Below are 25,013 nucleotides of genomic sequence, written 5' to 3' on the forward strand. Positions count from 1 at the left end.
TTTTCTGCCCAACATCCAACTGATACTCTGGATTAAAATTATGCTAGGAACCTTTCAAGCACATTGTGTAAGCTCAAATCCCATCTCCACCACTTACATGTTCAAATGACTTAGCTGCTTCAACCGTTCCCTCACTTGTGAAAGAATCGTGGTAATAATTATTACACTGTGTTGTGAGAATTCAACAAGTGAGCACAGTGTAATGCCTGGCATGTTGTAGTAAGTGCAGGCTCGACATGTCAGCTATTTTACTGTTTTGATTATTAGTCTTTATGACAAAGGGAGAAGCACAACCTTGGCTCTGTTGTTCTCCCAATTCTCTCCCTGTAAAGAGGAGTAAAAGATAAAGCTTTTAAATTTGCTGCATCAAAATAATCAAAATCTATAAACAGGAGGGCTCAGGGAAACTAACCTAGGAAACTGCAAATGAAAAAGTCGAGGCTCTAGGTAAAATTCCACAAGTCCCTCTTAACCTTTGCAAGTTATAAAATCACTGCCTTGGGGAACCTTGCAATGCAGAGCTACCTGGGTGGTATTTATGGCTATATAAAGAAAAGGGAGATAGCTGGGAAGGGGGAGGCTATTTCCTCCTGGGTAGAACATTCCATGCCAGTTCAGTCACAAAAGTAATTACCTAGTTAACAAGGGAAGTTGGTAAATTCCAACTGCAAGGTACCAATTTACGTTTAATAGATTCAAGTGCTAAACAGCATTTTACCATAGGAACGATATCAAAGGAGGAAACGTTTAGAAGTCTGAAAATAGTCTGAATACAAACCAAGAGAAAATCACATATTCTTATTAAATAAGCTGCTAATAGATGGATTTCAGATTGTTACACAGACACACACACACACACACACACACACACACACAAATTTAGTGTTAGACATGCATACACTATTTAAAAGGCTATACTTTAAAAATGCCTATTTAAGCACGTTAGGAACCAAACTTTAATATATCAAAGACTACTAACACTCACACATTTTCATATTCTCCTGTTATATCCAATTAGCTTATCCCCACGTGGAGATGTAAGGTATTTTTTATTTTTTTCCTTTTTATTGAATGTATGGGGGTGACACTGGTTAACAAAATTATACAGGTTTCAGGTGCACAATTCTGTATCCTGTATTGCGTGTCCACCACCTCCAGGTCGAGCTTTCCTCCATCTCCATTTACACTCTGACACCCTCCTCCGCCTCTCTTCTCCCCACAACAGTCACCACACTGTTATGCCTGTCCATGAGTTTTTTCTCTCTTTTTTCTTTTTGGCTCAATCCCTCCACTCTCCCACCCAACCCCTCCCCCAACAAATATATTGTATCATTAGCCACTATCTATGGGACTATATCAAACTGTTTGCGACACCATGCAGCCAAAAAAATAACAAATGCTGAAGATTGTAAATCTGTTCTTGTTATTCATGACTCTTGATATACAATCAGCAAGACAGCCTGAATCCTCCAGCAATAGCAGGTCAGGTTGGGCCCTAGGAAGTAATCAAGACTCCTTCCGTCAAGTCCTGGAGGCACTACAGTGACGTCAAGTCCTGGAGGCACTACAGTGACGACGAGAGAGGGTTTCAATTCATGCTGCCTGGGTTCACATCCCATTGGCCAACAGTTAACAATTTTTTTAAATTTCATTTTTCAATTACAGTTGACATTCAATATTACTTTGTATTACTTTCAGGTGTACAGCATAGCGGTAGTCATATACTTGTCAAAGTGGCCCACCCAATAATCCTTATGCAATACTTTACATCCCCGTGACTATTTTGTCACTACCAATTTGTAACTTCTTAATCCCTTTACCTTTCTAACAAGCCCCCAAATCCCCTCTCCTCTGTCAGCCATCCATCTGTTCTCTGTATCTATGAGTCTGTTTCTATTTTGCTTGTTTGTTTATTTCGTTCATTATATTCCAGATGTAAGTGAAACCACATGGTACTTGTCTTTCTCTGTCTGACTGATTTCACTTAGGAAATAATACCCCGTAGGTCCATCCATACACAAATGGTAAGATTTCATTCTTTTTATGGCCCAGTAATACTCCAGTGTATATGTGTATCACATCTCCTTAATCCACTTGTCTATTGATGGGCACTTGAGTTGCTTCCATATCTTGGCTATTGTAAATAACTCTGCAATGACCACAGAGGTGCATATATTCTTTCAAATTAGTGCTTTGGGTTTCTTTGGAAATATAGCCAGAAGGGGAATCACTGGGTCATAAGGCAGTTCCATTTTTAATTTTTTGAGGTATCGCCATACTGCTTTCCATAGTGACTGCACCAATCTACATTCCCACCAACAGTGGATGAGGGTTCCCTTTTCTCCATATCCTAGTCCACACTTGTTTGTTGATTTATGGATGACAGTCATTCTGACAGGTATGAGGTGATATCTCACTGTGGTTTTAATTTGCATTTCTCTTTTGATTACTGACATTGAGCATCTTTTCAGATGTCTACTAAGGGCTCAGTGCATGAATTTGTGCACCTTGAAAGGAACTGCAGTGGGCACAGGGGCGGGTCTTGGCCCATTCTCCAAGCCCCCACCTGGCTTCTCCCGCCGCGGCCCTCGGTCCCCTGCCTGCCAGCAGCCCCGCTTCTGCTGCCACTGCTCCCATGCACTGACGGTGCAGAGCAATTGGGGCAGGTGCCAGCAGTGGGTGCAAGTGGCAGCTGCTGGCCCCAATCACCCATCAGGAGCAGGGGGAGGTGGAAAAGCCCTCAGGGGCAATCGGGGCTGGCAGCTGCCACTTGCACCTGCTGATGGAACCAAGCAATCGGGGCCGGTGCCAGGTGCCGGCAGTGGATGCAAGCAGGCCTGGCGCCAGCAGCAGGTGCAAGGGTGCATGGGAGCAAAGAATTTTCAGTAACCACCAGAGGCTCGCCCCGATGACAGTGACCGGTGCTCTGCCTTGATCTGTCCCCGTCACCCCACCCCCGCTCTGCTCCACCATCCCGCACCGCGCCCCCCCCCCCCCGTGGTCAGTGCACGTCATAGCAACCGGTTGTTCGGTTGTTCTGTCATTCAGTCTATTTGCATATTAGCGTTATATATATAGATTGGTCACCTGCATGTCATCTTTGAAGAAGTATCTATTCAAGCTTCTGCCCACTATTTAATTGGACTATTTTGTGTGTTGTATGAGTTCTTTATAAATTTTGAATATTAACCCCTTTTGTGAGATGTATCATGGGCAAATATCTTCCCCTATTCAGTAGGTTATCTTTCTGTTTTGTTAATGGTTTCCTTTGCTGTGCAAAACCTTTTTAATTTTATGTAATCCCATTTCTTTATGTTTTCTTTTGTTTCCCTTGCCCAAGAAGATATAGCAAAAAAAAAAGTATTGCTAAGAGAAATGTTAGAGTTTTTACTGCCTATGTTTTCTTCTAGGAGTTTATGGTTTTGAGTTTCACATTTAAGTCTTTATCCATTTTGAGTTTATTCTTGCATATGGTGTAAGAAGGTAGTCTAGTTTCATTTATTTGTATGTATCTGTCCAATTATCCAATACAATGTATTGAATAGACTGTCTTTACCCTACTGTATGTTCTTGCCTCCCTTGTTACATATTAATTGGCCATATAGGTGTGGGTTTATTTCTGAGGGACCTCTATTCTGTTCCATTGATCTATGTGTTTATTTTTGTCAGTACCATGTTGATTTGATACTATAGCCTTGTAGTATAGTTTTATATCAGGTAGTGTGATATATCTTCTTTGTTCTTCTTTCTCAAGATTTCTGTGGCTATACAAGATCTTTTGTGGTTCCAGATTCATTTTTGGATTATTTGCTCTAGTTCTGTGAAAAACGTCATTGGTATTTTGATAGGAATTATATTGAATCTATAGATTGCTTTGGGGAGTATGGAAATTTTAACTATATTAATTCTTCCTATCCATGGGCATGGTATATGCCTCCATTTATTTGTATCTTCCATTACTTTCTTCAATGTCTTATAATTTTCCAAGTTACAGGTATTTTGCCTCCTTGGGTAAATTTATTCCTAGGAATTTTATTTTTTTGATGCAATTGTAAATGGATTGTATTCTTAGTTTCTCTTTCTGACAGTTCAACATTGGTGTATAAAAATGCCACCGATTTCTGAATATTTATTTTGTATCTTACTACTTCACTGAATTCATTTATCAGTTCTGGTATTTTTTTATGGAATCTTTAGAGTTATCTCTATATAGTATCCTGTCCTCTACAAGTAGTGACAGTTTTACTTCTTTCCTTCCAATTAGGATTATGATCCAGAGCTATTCACATATTCTCTCTAAAATCCATTTCCTCATTTTAAAATTCAAATGATGACATATAATTTCTACTCCTTGAGTGGTTCTAAAGATTGGATGGAATAATCCACATCAAGTGTTAACACGGTGCCTGGATTGTAGAAAACTATAAATGTTAGCTTCTCCCACCACAATTTTATTGGTAGTATTTGCTGCTTAAAGCTTCTCACCAGCAATCTGTCAGCTAGCATCAAAAACAAATAAAATACTTTTACCAGAGTTCGTTTTGGAAACTTGAAGCCCTCATGCCTCACATCCAGGTCAATGTTGACTACCACCCCTTCCTGTAACTGAGCCTCTCATGCCCTTATGATACCTCTGCTTCATCTCTCCTGACCCAGCTGGCCACCATTCCCAACTTCCCAGAAATATTATTCCATGGAACACAGTCTCTTACACCTTCAATACCTTACACTGTTTCTGTCTTTTTACTAACCTACAGGTCTCTGCCACTATATTAACTCAAGTCTCAGGCACTACAAGCAGAGCGAATGTATTCTAACTCCCTAATGAGGCAAAGCCAATAGTTTTCATTAGCCATGCATATAATGCCCTCATTTTTACACTGTCGGCCACTCTTGCACTACCACCTTCTTCCCCTCCTCAGTCTGGCACCTGGCTGAGTTGGTGCCTTTTTCCAGCTAGCACCTCGTCCTTACGTTCTTGATCTCCTCTCTACTTTAGCTGTTCACGTACCACATCCTGGATCTCATCACCTTGAACCAGAACAAGTCCACCTCAGATATTTAATTTCTGAGAGCAATTTTCCATTTTTCTAGCACTGTCATTCCCTAACTAGTTAAACCAATTACCTGGTTTTGCCAACATCTCAGAGCCCTTGACTTTTTCAATTTTGTCCCAATCTAGGGGACCTCTTCTATCTTTACCTCCTTCTCTACCTGGTCTGCAGTACATGATCCAACACGTCAATCAATATCCTCAACTCCCTCACACCTTTCCCTTACCCTGCAACCACCCAGCCAAACCTCAGCCCTTATCAAGTCAGCTCTATGTCTTCTCTACGCTTGCCTTAAGCTTTAAGCTATAAAGATCTATTATAGAAAACCATACTACCATGTGAACCAAATAAATGCAAATTCAATTTCAACAGCATCTTTTAAGACCCAATTATGATAGGTCTAAAATGATTCTGGGCTCAGCAAAGCTTCTACCTTCTTCTAGAACTGAGTCTCACTGTTGGGAATATGAGGTTCATATGAACTATCACATTTTAGTCTGCATCTCAGGAGCTTACATATAATCAAAATAATTATTTTGCCATAGTATCTTTAACTTTTTAACTAAATAAGCAAATTCACTGATTGTTTTCTGGCTTATTTGCTTTAAATGTGAAATTTCAAAAATTATCACAGATTCTGCTAAAATAATATTTTATTATTTATTATTATCAGATACAAAAAGTTCAAGTCCCACATGAAAATGGTACTGAATTGGTTAAAGCAAAGTACTGTAACAGAAAAACACCTAATCTTCATATACTTTTTGCTAATAGTTTTGGTCTCATGAATAGGCCAAATCTTTATTTCACTTGAATTACAGGGGGAATGTTATTTCCTCCCCATACAGCAGAAGCCAGAATGGGGTGGTACCAGTACATTGCTACAGCAAGAAAGGGTAACTTGCATTTTGCCAACTCTCTACTTATGTGTATTCATCTTCCTAGATAGTCGAAGCCTAAATTAGACAGAAAAATCTTCAAGGTTTTTATGTCAAGGGCAAATATTTTCCAGAGCCCGGACACAAGCTGTTTACAGAAAACAGTTCTGGGCTATAAAAATACTCAACATTAGGCATTCTCAAAAACTGTCTGGTCATGTTAGGAAGCAGGTTCTCCAAATGTAATTCCAAGAATATTGTTCCCCCTGGTAATAAAATAAAATCTAACCATTTGGATAGGAGGTCCTCAACCCATTAAACTGGAAATTTGGCTGGTGGCTATATTTTAGAAAAATTATATTGAGCCCTTTAGAGCATAACAAAAGAATCCAGATGCTCAATTATATAAAGTTATTTTTATAGTTCAGAATTCTGGTCCTTGAGAACAAAGAATTCTCCATTTCTGTTTTAATTTTTCACTCCAGATAAGCAAGGTCCAAAACTAAAATTAAAATTAAAAACAAAACACTGAAAACTTACCTCAGCCTGAAAAAAGCAATGCCACCACCAACAAATAAACCCTCCAACTCTTTCATATATTCACCTCTCTTTTTCCCACAATGTCTCTACCATTACCACAACACTGGTATTTTACTATATACACATATATTTCCCTTCTCCCTCTTGGGAGAGCTCAGAAAATGTCCAATAATTAAAACCCTAATCATTGAACTAAAAGGATAATGTAGAGGGTGTTGTGGGAGAGGCTCTGGGGTAGGATACAGGGGGAAATGACATCTTTTACAATGACATTGCTAAAGACACAGTCATGATAGGCCTAGAATGACATCTGGGCTCAAGAGAGTATCTGAGATCCTCTGGAACTAAGCCCCAGTGCCTGGATTAGTAATAATCTCCTATCACTGCACCAAGTCTTGCTCTACTCTCACTTCCAAGTTCCGGTTTTTCTTTACTCCACAGCCACAGTAATTGAGTTCAGTCTTGGCTGATCTCCCCAGACTCAAGACATTCTCTTTCTATTTTATGATCAAATCATATAAACTTCAAACCTTATGAACCACACGTCCCCTCTCTCCTAGAGTCTTCTGTTCTAGTTACTACTCCCCTTGGAACATTCTCCCCATACTCTGCCCAACATAGCATAGATTGGGTGCTCAAAACTATCTGTTAACTAAGAGGGGGGAGATACAGAGAGAGGGAGATGAGAAATACATTTCATGGTTTCATGTGGTATGAATGAATTTTAACCTGTGGTGTAAACCTTGTCATCTTGGAAAAATAAAGGTTTCCAGTTAACCTCACTTTCCAATAATAACAGAACACCCTGACCACTACACAAAAGTGCCCAGCGGAGAGCACATACCCACAGACTACTCCATGAGAACCCAATATCAAGTAGTGAACCTAAGCTTCATCTGAATCATTTATCTAAAACAATTTTTATAAATCTGAGACAGTACAGAACCTCAAAATGTATTTTTGATGAAAGAAAACCAGCCAACATGTCCCATCTCATAGCACATTCTGATTCCATTCACAGCTTATTGCTAGGTGACCCTTACTGCTAAATGAATTGCAACAGCCTCACTGTGTTGGTCAGCTGAGGCTGTAAATGTGAAAGTCCTGTGAGTGAAGTCAATGCCACCAGACAACTGGGCGACAGAACCACCCTATTTTTACAGATGTTGTCATGGTTCTGGTATGCGCTGACTATACAGGAACAGCCAACTTCCGAAGTTGAGTCAGATAGTCCCTAAAACATGATTCACATTTTTTTTAAAAATGTATATATTTCATTATTCTACGTAAGGCAAATAATGAAACTTTTACTTTTTTAAAAAATTAAATACTTATAATGTATTGAAAAGATTTAAAAGTTTAAATCAAGTTTACTGTTTGAGTATGATGCTAATGGAAATAAGTCATGTGGAAAAGGACAAAAACCATATGACTTCACTCATATGTGGGATGTAAAACAGAAAGCAACAAAAGAACAAACAAAACAAACAGCCCGGCCCGAATGGCTCAGTGGTGACCTATGAACCAGGATGTCATGGTTCGACTCCTGGTCAGGGCACATGCCTGAGTTACAGGCTCGATCCACAGTGGAGGGCATGCAGGAGGCAGCCAATCAATGATCCTCTATCATCATTGCTGTTTCTCTCTCCCTCTCTGTTCCTCTCTGAAATCAATAAAAATATATATTTTTTAAAAAACCTCATAGATAAGGACAACAGTAGGATGATGATTATCAGAAGGGAAGGGGTATGGAAAGAGAATGAGGAAGGTAAAGTGGGTCAAATATATGGTGATGAAAGGAAACTAGACTTTGGGTGGTGAGCACATGGTGTAATACACAGATGATGTGTTATAAAATTGTAGCCAATATTACTGCAAATTTTTAATTTAATACATAAGTAAATAATGTATGTGTTACATTGGCAAAGGCAGTATCTCCTTAGTTAGGAGAACTAAGATATTAGTTTAGAGCAGGCTATAGATACAGTGAAGGATTAAGGAACCAAAGGAGCTCAAACCAAAAGAACATAAAGCCATTGGTGAACTCCCTTATCCCACTGGTGAACAAGCTTAGACTGAAAAAGGTGATGTGGTTTGTCCAGGGCATCATAGCACACTAGTAGGGGGCCTGGGGTATGGACTTAGGTCTCCTAAATCCCAGTTCAGAATCTGCAGAAAAAGAAAATGGCTTCACACACATAGGCCACAAAAAGGCATCACCTGGCCCTGGCCCTGGCATTATGTTTTCTTCCTCTCTCATACCAGAGCTCCTACCAGTAATCCTTTTGAAATGTATCTGTACTAAGGTGTAAACAACCAATATTTGCTAAACTTTGCAAGCCAGAAGGGAATGGCAAGAAATTTTCAAACTGATGAAAAGCAAGGATCTACAACCAAAATTACACTACCCAGCAAAGCTCTCATTTAGAATTGAAGGTCAGATAAAGAGCTTCACAGATAAGAGAAAACTAAAGGAGTTCATCACCTCCAAACCAGTATTACATGAAATGTTGAAGGGTCTTCTTTAAGAAGAAGAAGGGGGGAAAAGATAAAGAAATAGGAACAATAAAATGGCAATAAATACATATTTATCAACAATTGAATCTAAAAATCAAAATAAATGAACAAGGAGTCTAATGAACAAAATAAACAGATGAATAAAATAGAACCAGAGGCTTGGAAACAGATTGAGGAATTTCAGAGGGAAGGGGGAAGGAGGGGCGGGAAGAGATTAACCAAAGATCTTATATGCATATATGCATTACCTATGGACTCAGACAATAGGATAGTGAAGGCCTGGGGTGGGGTGGGACAGGGCAATGGGGCGGGGGAGGGGGGGGGGTTTAACATCTAAAATAACCTCAACAATAAAGATATTTTTTTAAAAAAGAATAGAATTTAGTTCCTCCCCGGGGCTATTTCTGTTCCTACAGGTGGACAAAAATTTCAAAATTTAAGCTAATTATGGAATTAGAGGAATATAATGTTTGACACACAATTTTCAGTAAACATTTGCTGAAGAAATAGTGAGAGGGTGAGTGAGCTGCGGGGGGGAGAGGGGTTGGGGGGGGGGGGATGAAAGGTGGCAGCCTACTCTACTTTTGCAGAACACTTTTGGTCCAAAGGAAAGAAAGAAGTGCTCTGTTAAATATTTTGAAAACTTATAGAGTTCTTCTACTCAGTGGACAGTTACAAGATGTTTTATCTTTTCTACAAGAGCAGAGATAGTAATAAGATAACAGCATAAAGTGCTTACAGTGTACTAAGTCCTCCTCACATACATTACCTCATTTAATCCTCAAATGAAGGAACCACCCTTTTTTTACAGATATGGAAAATAAGACTTGGGCTAAATTTAAGTCTTCTGACTCAAGATCTCCTAAGTTATCTTTCCTCTGCTATCCCAAGTCTACAGTGAAACCCTACCACATGCCAGAAAGAGCTTGATCCGTTGATGAACCATCTCATTTTATAGAAGCAAAAACTGATTTAAGGGACACACTGTAAATAAAGAAATGATAGGTGGTCAGTACTTCTTCCCTACAAAACACAAAATCTATATTGGTTCCAGGGTAGACACAAGAGCGTTATCAAAGGAAACTTAATTCCTTCATATATTTTTGTTAAAATAAAAATAGAGTTTATACTATTTGAGAGAGTTTGTATATTAATGTGAATGAAAGCAGCAGGTTGTTAAGGGTGGATCACAAGATTCTTCTACCTCATGAGTCTCTTAACATAATTATTTCAAGAGCCGAAGTTTAACTTTGGGAGACTGGCACACAGCTGTGAAGGGCAGTGACCAGTGTGCACCACTTACTGACCCTGAGACTTCTCTGGACCTCCGTTTCCTCTCATATCAAGGATCCCTTCAAAGATACTGAGAGACTAAAATGATATGCCCACAGGGTTCAGTCCAGGGCTGCCCCCTAGTGAGAGCTGGTGACTGTGCACCAGGGTGATGATTGTTACTTAAGCTTTTCACACTACTTGACCCTGCAGTCAGGCAAAAGCAAGTTCCATATTGATTTTGTCAACACAGGCAAAATTTTCAAGCCGAGATGTTTGCTTCCAAAGACAATCTCTTCAAAGATGTTTTAACTATTCTGGCAGAAACAAATGTAATCAACACATTTTTAGTGTCTCTTTCCAAGTTTGAAGAATGTGTGAAAATGCTCCACAAAATATTTTTCACTATGAAGATGGCATAAATTTGATGGCTACCTTTAGCAAATGCTCATTTATTTCTTATTCATATACAGGGAAAATCAACCAGAGATATAACTATTTTTCTTATACAGCAAAGGATTTTAAACTTTTGCATGTTCTTCATTTAACTGAAAAGACAGGCATTATAATGTTCACAGAGACCCTAAATCTATGCAACTTTTTCAAAGAATTGCACACTATTCTACTTAGAAGCTAACTCAAAAGTCATCAAGCCCAACCTGCTTGTCTCAAAGTAAGAAAGGATCAAATGGAGAGAATTTGAAAAAGTTCTTGAAGGAACAAATAAAAGGAATAGGGGCGGACAGCCCATTTCTGGGATGAAATATTAATCAAGGGCTAAAAGCCCTCTAATTCTCCAATGAAAAATATAGACTCCAATGCAAACGAGCTTTGTGCAAAGTTCTAACCGAAGATAATGAAGCAAACACAGCCCAACACCTCCAAGGTAACAGGAAGAATGTCCTAAGAGCAGTAGCTAAGCTGTTGGTTCTGACTCTGTATGGCACCAAACAAACAGTTTATCTAGACTACTGGGAAGTGAGTCATCAAACCCCTCAGATAAATAAAGGTTATACCACTCATCTTTTACCTAGAAGATAGGAGACTGGTAATATCTCCATATCACAATTCTTTTACAAATTTGAATGGCAGGTTTATGACTTATTTTCACATGAATTTTTCATTGAAGCTTCAAAAATTATTAGATATACAATTAGGAGGGGGAAAAGAGGCTTCTGTACCAATGAGGAAAGAGATTTTAAAAGTTTCCATTAATGAAAACATGTAAGGCTTACTCGATTCCAAATTATGCAAAAAACAGTTGGAAAACATATGTGAACAAACCAAGTGGTTTCATTCATAACCATGTGGCAACCAAGTCGCTTCCTCTTGCACTGACCTTCACACCAGACCTACGAAACTAATGCCGTAGACTGGATGCTTCCTTCTTTTTTTTTGAATATATTTTTATTGATTTCATAGAGAGGAAGGGAGGAAGAGCGAGATAGAAATGTGGATGTGAGAGTGCAACATGGATCGCCTGCCTCCGGTCCGCCCCCTGCTGGGCCTTGACCAGGAATTGAAAGCATAGACTGGATGCTTTCTCTTTAAAATGCAGCCACTGTAAAATGTAAATAGAGTTGATGACATAATACTGGCAAGGTGTGGTAGTGTCTATAAACAGGAACACCTCAGCAGCTAAGAGGCCAATGATGACGGTGCACATGAGCCTTAATAAACACCTCATCCTGTCACTGTGCAAATGACAGAATGGCCTGGCCAAGAATGTGTAACATCACATATACAGTACACAGATTTTTTTGCTAACAGACAAAGTTAGAAATAGCTTTAGAAAAAACCCCATCAACTCCTAGCTAATAACATGTATAAGAGGTTGCTTGGGTAATGTACTTCTCACAAAGGCAAATAAATATTCACTTTTTTTTTAATCCTCACTGAGGACATGCTTAGAGAGTGGAAGGGAATGAGAGAGAGAGAGAGAGAGAGAGAGAGAGAGAGAGAGAGAGAGAGAGAGAGAGAAGAAAAAACATTAATTGGTTGCCTCCCATATATGCCCCCAACAAGGGATCGAATCCAAAACCCAGGTATGCGTCCTCACTGGGAATCAAACTGGCAGCCTTTTGGTACACAGGACAATGCTCAACTAACTGAGCCATTCCAGCTGGCTGCTCAGTTACACTTTAAAGACAACTAAAAATCCTAGAGAAGTAACTTGTCTAAAGCTAAATATCAGTGTTAGGAATAAAGAGCTCAACTTCCTGGCAGTCTGTGTTGTATTCAAATGCTGCCCAAAAGATTCTGATTTTAGACTGGGGCCGGGGAATAGCTCACGTAACAAAGACAGAATAGAGTAGGGCAATTTCATGGGTGCCCTTTGCCTCTGATATACACACACAGAGAGACTTGAAAGCAATTATATGAGTGTTTTTTGTATATAAAAACTGACAGAGAATTAGAATTTGGCTTTTCAAACTTATCGATCAGCCAGTCAGTACTAATAACTGTATTGTATCCCCCCTGCATTTGTCATGAAGCTATTATCTTGTCATGACTGCTTTCTGATTTAATTGTTACCTACAGTGCAGCTAAGTTTCCAAAGGCTATTCCACAGGAAAAGTCAGGCAACTTGAGCTACAGAAATTCAAAGATGTGCATTCTCTTAAAGAGGTAGTCCCACAATAACAAAAATGCAGGCTTTTGAAATTAAAGTGTGATAAAAGAAATGGATGTCATACAAAAATAAAATCATAATAATCAACTCTAAGGCTACAAATTAAATGCAGCAAGAACTCTACAGCTTTCACATTTAAACTAATAAGAATATACTAGTAACTTTTACAAAAAGGCAAATTACAGAACCTATCAGATGTGAGCACCTGGAGAACTTATTTATACCTTACATTCAGGCTCCCTGGGTCACTTACCTCATTTTCACCTGTGTCCTTGGAAGTAGAGGGCACATTAGTATAGAGGGAATGACATGACTTTTTTTCAACCTGAAAATGCTGTATTGCATGCGGGCGAAATCTCTCCGTGTTTCGCTTTTCTTGCCCACTGCTATCATTTTGGGATGGGTCTTCTGAGAACCCACTTTCTTCAAGTGATCTCTCTGTAGCACAGTGGGTGGGATTTAAGCTGGCTGCCTTTGGCAAAGGAAAAAGGTCAGTTTTGCTCTGGAATGTTATGTCTCTTGTGCTGACATCCTCTAAGTGTTTCTTCCTCTTTGCACCATACGGAGTGCTGTCTTTTCCTGAAATCCTTTCATCCTGCTCACTGACTTTGACTCCTGTTTCACTGTCTTTAGCAGGAGAGATGTTCACCCGGTGAGACCCACTGCTTGCAGCACCCGGCAGAAGTTTCTGCTGCACACTGTCAGCTACTCCTTCTGTCTTCCCTGGCTGAATACCACCTACCCGTGTGAGGGCTGGGGTAGCGGATTCTTCCCGTACCAGTCGCCGGGATGAAAGAGCTGGCTGTTCCCTTGAGAGCCGAGTGCTGCTTCTCTGCTTTCCTTCATTTTCATGGTTTGGCTCGACTGGCTCTGTGTCATCTACAACTTTCCTGATCAGTTTTCTTCTGAAATATTTTCTTCCGGGAGAATATTTTTCGGGGCTGAAAGGAGTTTTGGCAGGATCTACATATTGTTCTTCCTTCTCAGCTCTTACACATCCACAGACATTCCCCATTTGCTTTGCAGGAAATCACAGTTGCACAGATTCACTCATTTCCAAATACAGGGCTTACTTGGATCTTCTCCATTAAATCCCAAAATTCCACGCTGACCTCTGGTTCCTCAGGCTTTGTGACCATCCTCTTCAGCACGAGGCCATGTTGCTTATGAGAAAGGCGCACGCAAGAAAGGCCATGGCAGCCTGCCCAGCTGCGTCCCTGTGTCTCATTAGACAGTGTGGCTTATTTCTGGCCACCAATCCTCTTAGACAAACATCACTGCTCGCTGTTAAATTACAACGCCGAGGAGCTCGCAAGGCAAACCCTGGGCTTTATTGTACGAGAAGATTCTGACCCTCACTTTAACTTTCGGTTTTCTGAGCTGCAGCTACGCTACCAAAGTTTGCGTTAACCTTTGAAACTATTGGTGGTTCAGCAAATCTGAGTGCAAACAGAAAGCAAATGCCAGTTAAGAGACACTTAGCAAAGTGCCTTTCACATTTAGTTTCAAAGTGCCTTTCAAATTTCCTTTCAGAGTCTCTACCCTCTAACTTTTCTTTTTTCCTTAAGAGACACCAACTAATTTTGGCACTTGGAAAAAAAATAAAAACCTCAAAAATATCTGTAAAATAGATTAAGACTCATTCAAAACAGCAGCCATAGAACAAAAAAAAGAGAACAATTTAATAGCTGAAGGAGATACATGCAAAGTGCTTAAAATAATCAATCTTTTAAAATTGTAGTACTTTTCCTATGACATAAATTTCCAAGCCATTTCCATTATGTGCTCATTAGGATTTTCATATAAGCAAACAGATAAGTTTTATGATTTAAAGCATGGGACACTTAGCCAAAAGAAACACTTGCGTGTTCTCATACATGAATTAGGGCCGTTAAACTTTATATGTAACTTTTATAATTGTACCCTAGTTAAATATTATTCAGTTTTTCTAGGGCACTGCTATAAAAATAATAAGCCAGCATGGAACCTGATTAAGGTGTGCATATTTCTAACACTGAGTCATAGATACAGTACAAAGGAAATTAGTATGGCATGACTGGACTTACACGTAAGCAGAAATCATCTAATAAAAACAAATTGATAATTGCCTTTCTCTAGGTAGTGTTTGGACTGATCAAAGGATGAAACTCAGTATGGTGATTACCAGAGGGAAAGGGAGGTACGGGAGGCAGCAGAGGGTAAAGGGGGAAGAAGTGGTGATGGAAGGAGACTTGACTTGGGTGGTGAACACACAATACAACATTCAGATGAAGTTATTATAGAATTGTACACCTGAAACCTATATAATTTTATTAACCAATGTCACCCCAATAAATTCAATAAAAAATTTAAAACAAGATGAAACTCATTGTTTTTTAAAATCCTATATAATAAAACCCTAATATGCAAATCGACCGAACAGCAGAACGACTGGTTGCTATGATGCACACTGACCACCAGCGGACAGACACTCAACGCAGGAGCTGCCCCCTGGTGGTCAGTGCACTCCCACAGGGGGAGCATCACCCAGCCAGAAGCTGGGCTCACGGCTGGCGAGCACAGTGGTGGTGACGGGAGCCTCTCCCGCCTCCGCTGCAGCACTAAGGACCCCACGGGGGATGTCCAACTCCCTGGGGAGCAGGCCTAAACCATGGGGAGCAGGCCTAAGGCGGCAAACATCCCCTGAGTGGTCCCAGACTGCAAGAGGGTGCAAGCTGGGCTGAGCCCCCGCCCCCGCCCCCCCCCCCCCAGTGCACATATGTCATGCACCGGGCCTCTAGTAAGAATATAATTAAACAGCCAAGTTAGCAATGTTGTTGATATTTGTCAATAATAGGCCTGCATGGTGAACTTCTCCTTAATCATTTAAAGAGAAAAGTAAACAATCTTCAATGGCAAAAACTGAATATCCTAGAAGAGAAGCTGGGGAAAAATAAAGCCTCTGGTTTGTTTGCTCATTTTTAATTTGATTTGTAATGTTGATGGCAATAAAACATCATTGAAGATAATTTAAAAGTGGAACAACTTGTCCAGCCGATGTGGCTCAGTTGGTTGAGCATCATCCTAGGCACCAAGAGGTCACCGGTTCAATTCCTGGTCAGGCCACATGCCTGGGTTATGAGCTTAATCCTCGGTAGGGGGCATGCAGGAGGCAGCTGATCAATGATGTTTCTCTCTCATCAGTGTTTCTATCTCTCACTCCCTCTCCCTTCCTCTCTCTAAAATCAATAAAAACATAATTTTTTTTAAACAGTGGAATGACTGGTATCTGTAATGACACAATAGAGGCACAGCCAGTGATCTGCACACCACCCACCCTGCCTCCAGCCCTGCCACACTGAGCAACTGTCCACCCTCTCTCAGAAACACCCAACCTCACTCTCTGCCTGGTAGCTGGCAATCATCTTGCAAAGCCGATCTCTAATATCAGTGAAAATTTCCCTTACTCTCTAAACTTTCCTGATCCTACTACAACACTCCTTCTCTACACCCCTATTTTTATTTCTATCACAATAGATTCATTACCCTAGATCCGTGGTCGGCAAACCGCGGCTCGCAAGCCACATGGGGCTCTTTGGCCCCTTGACTGTGGCTCTTCCACAAAATACCACGTGCGGGCACGCACTTACAGTGCAATTGAAACTTCGTGACCCGTGCGCAGAAGTCAGTATTTTGTGGAAGAGCCACACTGAAGGGGCCAAAGAGCCGCATGTGGCTCGCGAGCCGCGGTTTGCCGAGCCGCGGTTTGCCGACCACTGCCCTAGATTATAGTCAGTTTTATGAACATTCTCCCAATAGACAGAACAACACACTTCCTTATCTTAGCATCTCCGGATCTAGCCTATCGTGGCTAAGGATATAGGACTACTGTGCTGACCATACTTACCTTCAGAGAGCCTGACTAGAAAAGAGATTCAATGTATGGTGCTTATAACAGAGAGCTTAGAAATAAATAAACTTGTCTTCTGAAATTACTTCCCTTATTTATGTAAAGTATAGAGAGAGGGGGGAAAAAGCCCAGTCACTTCGAGTGAGGATGATGACCACTGCTATAAATAGCCTTGTATCTTGGCGTAACCAGTAAAAGCATTCTAATCTGTAATTGTCACACTACTAAGAAAAGTCATTTCATCTAAATGAAGGAACATTTCTGATTTACCAAAACACTGATGTGTTTCATTTTAAGAAGATCTTGGTCTAACTTTTAAAAACTGCTAATAATTTAACAGTCATTTTCTTATAATCCGGGTCCTAAAATACACTGGATTTTATCATATAGGCCACAGGATCACATTAGAAGAAAATCTTCCTTTTGGTTCTCTTGTGGCTGGTCCTCCTCTCTCTTCCAAAGACACCTGAACTCCAAAGAGCTTTCTTAGTATATAATTACTTTTGGAATGACTTTTCACTTACATTTCCTCAAACATACTACTTCTAATTCACAACCATTTACTGACATTTTGGTCCATTATATTTTCTGGTATCTGCTCACAGTAGCTTGAGGGTATTTCCTCCATGGTGTCCAATGTCTTCCTTGTATACAAAACTATTAACCTGTACCAAAACTATGAAAATTAAAACTATCAGTATTTTTTAATCAATGGATATTTTTCCATTGATTTTTAGAAAGAGTGGAAGGGAAGGAGGGAGATAGAGAGAGAGAAACATCGATGTGAGAGAGACATATCGATTGGTTGCCTCCTGCACGCACCCCAACCCGGGCTGGGAATTGAACTTAAGTGGAATCAAATCTGGGACTCTTCAGTCTGTGGGCCAGTCCTCTATCCACTGAGCCAAACCAGCCTGGACTAAAACTATCAGTCTTAAAGTTCTCAAACTCTCTAGTAGCATTTCATTCTGTTCACTATTCCTCTCTACCTGAAAATATCTTCCCTTGATTTCATCAACACTACATTTCCTTGTTGCTTCACCCATCTCATCAAACGTTCCTTTTTTGTTTCCCCAAACAGATATTCTTCCTCCCTCACCCCAATCATGGGCCTTCCCCCAAATGTCTGTCCTTTGCTCTTGGCTCTTCTCCATGTATGCTCATCTCTTAGGTCCCCTAAAGACCCCTCGTCTCTGGTAGATTCACTGGCTACTTCTGTACTGGGAACTCCCAAGTCTATCTGTACCTTTGACTTCTCTGCTCTGCTCTGCTCTGCTCTGCTCACAAATCTCCAACCTCTCAGCAGACAAATGGAAAGGATACCCCACCATGCCATCGAACCCGCCAAGGTCTTGAGTTTTCCCCTTACCATCATCCCCATTTCTCTCAATAGTTTGCTTTTTGTTTGTAGGTTGGTTGGCATCAGTTGGTTTTTATCTCCCAGGCTGTAAGTTTAGAGTAATCTTTATTCCCTCTCCTTCATCCATTATTCACTATCACCAAGTCCCTTTCTTTCTTCCTTTAAAATGCCATCCCTTGGGGTCCACTTTCCATCCCCATCTGAGTCTTGGCCTTTATCACTCCTTTCAGAAATCACCACCTCAGCTTCTTAAATTATCTCCCTCATTATGGACTCTGCTCATTTCAATTTATTTTACACAGAATTGATAGGCTGAGTTTCCTAAAAAAAATTATTTTCAGGTGCAGAGTGATTAAGTGACTTATTCAATGCCGTCACAGCCATAAATAAAAGAGCCAACAATGAAACTTAACTCTGCCTCCCCCCAAAACCTGAGTGTATCCCCACTGCCCCACAGGGATTCTCACTCCAACATTCAAAGCACAACCTGGCTCACCGGCTCCGTCGGTAATGATGTGATTGGCTCCCTGTCCCAATAGGCCTCTAACCCTCCAAAGTGGGGTTCTTGCAGTTTCAACCCTACTTAAAGTCGAGGAACCTGATCCACTCGGGGATGATTAAAGACGCCCTGAGAAAGCTGCCGAGGAAATCCATGTGAAATCAGCTTTTGGCCAGTTCTACTTAGTCTTTACCCAATTCTGGTAACAAGGTCAGGCTCCATGCCCAAATCTCTGCCTTCATTTATGGCTCAGTCCCCTGAGTCCCCTGAGGATGGGGTCCTCTAGAAATAGAAGCCTACGGTCCTTCAGGGTCCTGCCTCCAGTTCCTGTTACTGGGCCTCTGACATCAACGCCCAGATGAGTGGACATTCACCTATGTTAGCTGCCCTGCAGTCTGGCTGCCTGACACCTGGTTCCCTGGGTCTCCTGGTACCTGAGTCTGAGCCTCTGATTTCTGGTTGCTGCAACTTCTCTCAGCTGCCTGTTCAGAAGCTGGAACCTACCTAAACTTTACTTCCTGTAGCTCTCCATACCTGTCAGAATTTTCCTGTTCCCAAATGAGCTTCAGGTACACAATTTTCCACCATTCCCCTACAAATCCCGTGTCCTAGTCGATTTTTAAAATATAAGAAGTAAATCTAACTCCTCTCAAAATCTGGCTCAAAACCCCAGCTCCTTTCTGAAGCTGGCAGGCTATTTCCTCCTCGTTCAAGGCCCACTGCACAGCCCATCAGTAAGATGTGCCGCATGCCTACTGTGGGCCAGGCTCGGAGCTGCACACAGAACACTGCGTGGGCAGGCACAGCATTAATAAACAAAAGCAAATTCCAAAATTAGGACTCGGCTTTTCAAATGAAGATGGCTTTTTTCAAAATGTATCTTTTTACGAAAACTAAAACTCACAATCAGCTCTCAACTTATTAAATAATCATTCGTTGCCAATAAATTTTTATGTATTTGCATTTACCCTCCCCAAATCTAGTTTGAAAAAGTGTAGCTCTATATAAAAACATAAATACTAATTCAGAAGATCGCTTTATCATAATTATACTGCCATCTAGTGTCTACCAATAAGAGAAAATATGTTGCATAGTGGAGAAACCATAATACCAGTGAAAACCATTCTACATTAAGGATTGAGTAATAAAATTTTCATATATCTACATCACGTAATACTTTCCAATAAACAAAAGAAATATGTCTGCATTCAATTAAAAAGAATCTTGTCGTCCAACTCTGAGATGGCAAGCTTTGTCCTAAAGACATTTCAGGTTATCAACAACAGGAAATGGGATACCAGGTTCATAAGCAGTTACTTGAAAGAAATAACACAAATATACTGTTTAAGAAAAGAAGCCTAAAATTTACTATCTTCCATAGGATGTGAATGCATAATTCACCCTTGATGCGAATGAACCATTTGGAACTAGCAATAAGAGGCTAAAAGAAATGACAATCAAGAAAAATTAAGCTTACCTGAAAGTGCAAAATTATTGTCCATATTAACCCCAAAGTCAACTTGGGATTCCCATCTGTTATGTCATCATTTCTAATATTCACTAACTTCACCTGTGTTATATGTGAAGAAGAGATAAAAAAAAAAAACTTTTTCAAACCATCACATGACTTATCTTTATCTATAAAAGCGATGTTAAATTACACAAAGAAAAAAACTGAATGATTTAAATACCAGTAATCTTCAAAATACTGTTTTACTCCATATCTTCAGTCATTTTAGATTGCAAATTATAAAGTAGCCACAAAGAAAAGCGGCGATTATCTTGGTTTTGTCTTCTAGATCAAGTAATAAAACTACTTGTTTGTTAAAACAAAAATACCGCTCAACTGAGAAGTCTTAGATACTTGAGATTTTTTTAATTGGACATTTGCCTTTTGAAAATAAGCTTTATTTTACAATTAAGTAGGAAATAGTTCTAAGCCATAAAATAATTTTTAAAACTTTGTCACACTTCCTTCACAAAGGGTTAATAAAAACTAGCATTACTTTTCTATTTCTTTTTCACAAACTGTTACCAAGATAAGTAAATCCATGAGTGACTGGACATTTGTAAGGCTGTTTAAATATATATATATATATATATATATATATATATATATAGAGAGAGAGAGAGAGAGAGAGAGAGAGAGAGACTTAAAGCTTATCAACTGACGTATTATGCATTCAGGTAAATTAATGCAATGATGACATCTAGTATTACCTCCTGAATGCAAAAGAATTATATATCATGAATCGAATACCAAAAATTAAATACAATGATAGGTAACATTTTACTTCCCAGACAAAATACTGCCAAATATATTTCATACCAGGAGATTATAATTAACTATTAATCCTTCTGGAAACTTCCACTGGAATTAAAAACAATAAGGCAAGTACCAATAACATTTAAAATATTTGAACACATAATATTTAGTAGAATTTAAAAACTAAGATCATTTTCACATTCATAATAACCTAAATGAAGAACTAATAAAAGATAGTGTTTCCCTCTCCCCGTCTCCCTCCCTTCCTCCTACTCCATCAAGAACAAAATTGTTCCCACTTCTGAGTTCCTATTGTTTTCAGCAACTTTCAGTTCTCCTGAATGTCTTTTTCTCCTTTTTTCTACTCACTGAAAGTTACCAATTACTTGGTTTATACCATTATTATACACAATGCTACCAAAATCAAGATCATATCCAATATGGTGTCCATTCTTTTCCTTGATTTTTTCTGAAATCTCAAGCCAGTTGGAGACTGTTGTCAGAAATGTTGCTTTACTTTTAACTACTTATAAATTACCCAGTATTATCTACTTATAAAAAATAAACCATTGCCTCATCACTACTAAATATCAAAATACTTAATTTTTAAAATATTATGAACTATTTTTTATAAAAATAGTTTTATAAAACAAGTATAAAAATTAAGGTATTGCCTCCCTACTACTAAAAACTGTTCACAGACATTCTTAACATTCTGTCATTAACTTCCTAGGCAAAAGCACTCAAATTCTGACAGAATGAAAATCAGTAGCTCTTATTCAAATGGAAATGTAGCCACTTGTAATTCCTCTAAGCTTACAACTACTATTAACTTCCTTTTCTTTGGAGCAAATGTTTATAAATATTTTAGAATATTCGTCTCACAGAAGCACAAGTATAATGATTACAATTCATAGTCTTAATTTAACCTTTTCATTCCCTGACATGATTCTATGTAGTTTAACTCAGTCACATATGGTTATATTAGAGGCCCAGTGCACAAATCCGTGCACCAGTAGGGTCCTTCATCCAGGCCTACGGACATCCCCTGAGAGGTCCTAGATTGCGAGAGGGTGCAGGCCAGACTGAGGGACCCCACCGGTGCACAATCGGGGCCAGGGAGGGGCCACAGGAGGGCTCCAGGGTGTGTCCAGCCCTTCTCACCCAATCCCGATCAGCCGGACCCAAGCAGCAAGCTAAGCTACTGGTTGGAGTGTCTGCCCCCTGGTGGTCAGTATGCATCATAGCAACTGGTCTAACAGTGGAACAAAAGGTCGGACACTTAGCATATTAGGCTTTTATTATATAAGATGATTACAGTCTTTGAAAAACATCTTACCTGGCGTCTTTTCAAATAATCAAGTGCAATTTGTACATTCTGTAGTCTGTGAAAACGCATCCGACCTTTTTCTCTGGGCTAAGAATAGAAAAATGCAGGGTATAAAAAACACTAGTTTTTTATAACAATGACAACATACTACATAAATATACATTATGCTTATCTTAATATGTCAAAGCGGTATTTACTGTTTGGGTAAGCCCATTAAATTCTTTAAAGGCAGTTCTAATTTTTTTTGTATTATCTGGGATTAAATTTAAACTACTAGGGATTTCTCCCAATATGTTTTATTTAAACATATTCTGTATTCCAAATGCTTTATTTAAACAAAGGAAAAGAGAAAATACCATAGAACGTATAGACTTTTTATATTCACTAAAATACAATTCTAGCCTATAGTTATTAAGGTATGGCTGCACAAGAAGAATTAAATACCATTTTCCCTTCTTAATGAATTCTAACAATTATCAAAATGATTTTTATAAATATATATATATATATACGGCATGTGAATGAAAATGAGGAAAAGTAGCATGCAATTAGTATAAAAAAATCACCAACAAGGAGAAAGACAGTGGAGTTTTACTTAGCCATGATAGAGGAAGGGAGAAAAGCAATTAAAACCATTTAATATATTTCCTCTTTATTTTATTTTAGTGTTTTTCACAAAATTGGTAGGACTCTGTAATAGTTTTCCACTTCAGGAAAGCTGACAAACCATAATTCTTTTCCTTGATACTGTTTCCCTTTAGAATCACTGCAAGTTGGCAAAAGGAAAACATAAGGAAACAGAGCTGGGAAAATGCTTAACAAAAATACAAAGAATGAAGCTGAAATTTGCCACATCAAATCTTCCAAAGGGGGGAAAAAGTAAAACTGAGATCTTAGCTTCTCAAACATGAATAGGGTGCTGAAGCCAAGGCCCCATAATAAAAAAGACAGCAGACTACAGAATGGAAAAGTAGGTTCTATACAACAGGTAGGAATGATGTCGGTGAATTCACCCACTAGATCCAAAAAAAAAAAAAAAGCACAATTTCCAATGAAATCAGGGGGCACTAGGGATGTAGATGGCAAAAGAAGCACATAGGTCTTGCAAAGGTGGACTGTGGTCAACTAATTGTCATCAGCTCTGTTAGTTGTCAAGACTCTAGATTGTTAAAACCTCCCTTTCTAAATAAAATGAGACACAGGTGGCAGGGTAAAGAATGTCCGTTAAATACCTAATGCCAACAGCTATGATTTAAAGTATAAACTTAAATATTAAATAAGTACCCAGAAGTTCCTTCAAATAAAGCAAAAAATAGTTGCCATGTTTGAAATATAAATTCTAGAAATAGGGTAACTTTGCATAAAAATTAGCAGGCTAGTTGTCAAGATGTCCGTTAACTATATAAAATCCTTTAGCTAAAATGCCATCTTATCCCTTAAGTGCTTATGTTCGATTACCATGCAGTGCACAGTAATCTATAAATAAATTTAAAGAGAAAATATTTCCTTTGTCCAATGTTTTGGTTCACACACATCCACTCATTGTGGGTTTTGGTCCTTTCTAACGTTTTCTACAAAGGAGCCCGAACCCGTGGGTTACTTGTCTATCGCGTTAGCGCTCACCGCACTGTAAGGCTAGGTTAGTTGAGTTATGGGGGCCGACACCTACCCCCTTATCCTCATCCTCCACATCCTCATGCTGTTCATATTCGCATGCTTCTGTTGCACTCACCAATCGTAAGGTCTTCAAAAAATCTCGCTCCCTTGGCTAATGAATATAACAGACAGAAGATAGGACAGCAAAGACACAAGACAGACCAGAAATGAAAAGAAGAGCATGAACAGAACATAATGAAGGAGAACAGGTAACCAAGAACAGGGAAGTCATGTTCACAAAAAAAAGGAAATGACACCTGTGGAGTGGGTTAGACCATTTTTCAGGAAGCGGTGCTTATTTCCTGGCTATTTGTGAGTCTTTTAATGTGTGGTTATATTATGCATACAACTTCTGCTAAGCAAAAACAACCCAAAGGTAAACAAAAAAAGAAAAGCAAGAACAAAAATAGTATTTTAATTATAAAACTGAGCATATAAGCAAGGTGATCAAAGTGCTTCAATCTCCCAAAGTCACATCATTCAAAACCTGAAAATGCTTAGGAATCCAACCAAAACTTTTTTTTTTTTTCAGGCAGAAATTACAGCTCAAAAAGATGAATATTACAGAAATCTGAACAATCTGTGCCAAAAACATCCCAGTCATATGCATATGTTCTCCAAATAAATTAAGAAATTTACAACTTACCAGGGTGTCTCCCGAAAGAACCTCTAAAAGAGAGATCAAGTTGTGTCCATCCCTTAAGTCTTCATAGAGATCATTCACGTGTTTTCGGACCTACGCAGAGAAAAGCAATTTAACTTTCGGTCGTAGATCCCAGGATCATTCTTAATACTCAAACAAGGAAGAGGACAAAGTAGAAAACATTTCTTCTATGGTACTCATTCATATAGTGATTTTTTAAATTTTTATTCTCTTACTAAAATACTAAATTTAAATTTAAAATCTAAACACTAAAAATGTAACTTTCAGATTAATAACTCACAAAGACAAGCAGAATTATTACATGTTTTAACACACTATATAAATATAAGCCTGGTCTATTACATGCAGTTACAATTTTTAAAAATAGAGGCAACACCCTGATCTTCATGACTCCTGATACAGCAACTAGAGCCAATTTAACAAGAAAGGCAACTTTTACCCCCTGTTGGTCTTCCT

General features: G+C 39.1%; 1 protein-coding gene across 1 annotated transcript in view; it reads right to left on the reverse strand.

Moving 5' to 3' along the window:
* DST (dystonin) overlaps window positions 1–25,013 on the reverse strand; it is a gene marked incomplete at its 5' end in the record, with an annotated part of 425,995 nt that overhangs the window by 196,109 nt on the left and 204,873 nt on the right. The window contains 4 exons of the mRNA XM_081094138.1: window positions 20,119–20,211; window positions 22,247–22,324; window positions 23,907–24,005; window positions 24,540–24,629. Coding sequence (XP_080950264.1) covers window positions 20,119–20,211; window positions 22,247–22,324; window positions 23,907–24,005; window positions 24,540–24,629 — 360 coding nt within the window. The remainder of the gene's footprint in view (window positions 1–20,118; window positions 20,212–22,246; window positions 22,325–23,906; window positions 24,006–24,539; window positions 24,630–25,013) is intronic.

The sequence above is a fragment of the Myotis nattereri genome (genome assembly GCF_964212035.1).
Source record: "Myotis nattereri genome assembly, chromosome: 6".
Classification (NCBI taxonomy): domain Eukaryota; kingdom Metazoa; phylum Chordata; class Mammalia; order Chiroptera; family Vespertilionidae; genus Myotis; species Myotis nattereri.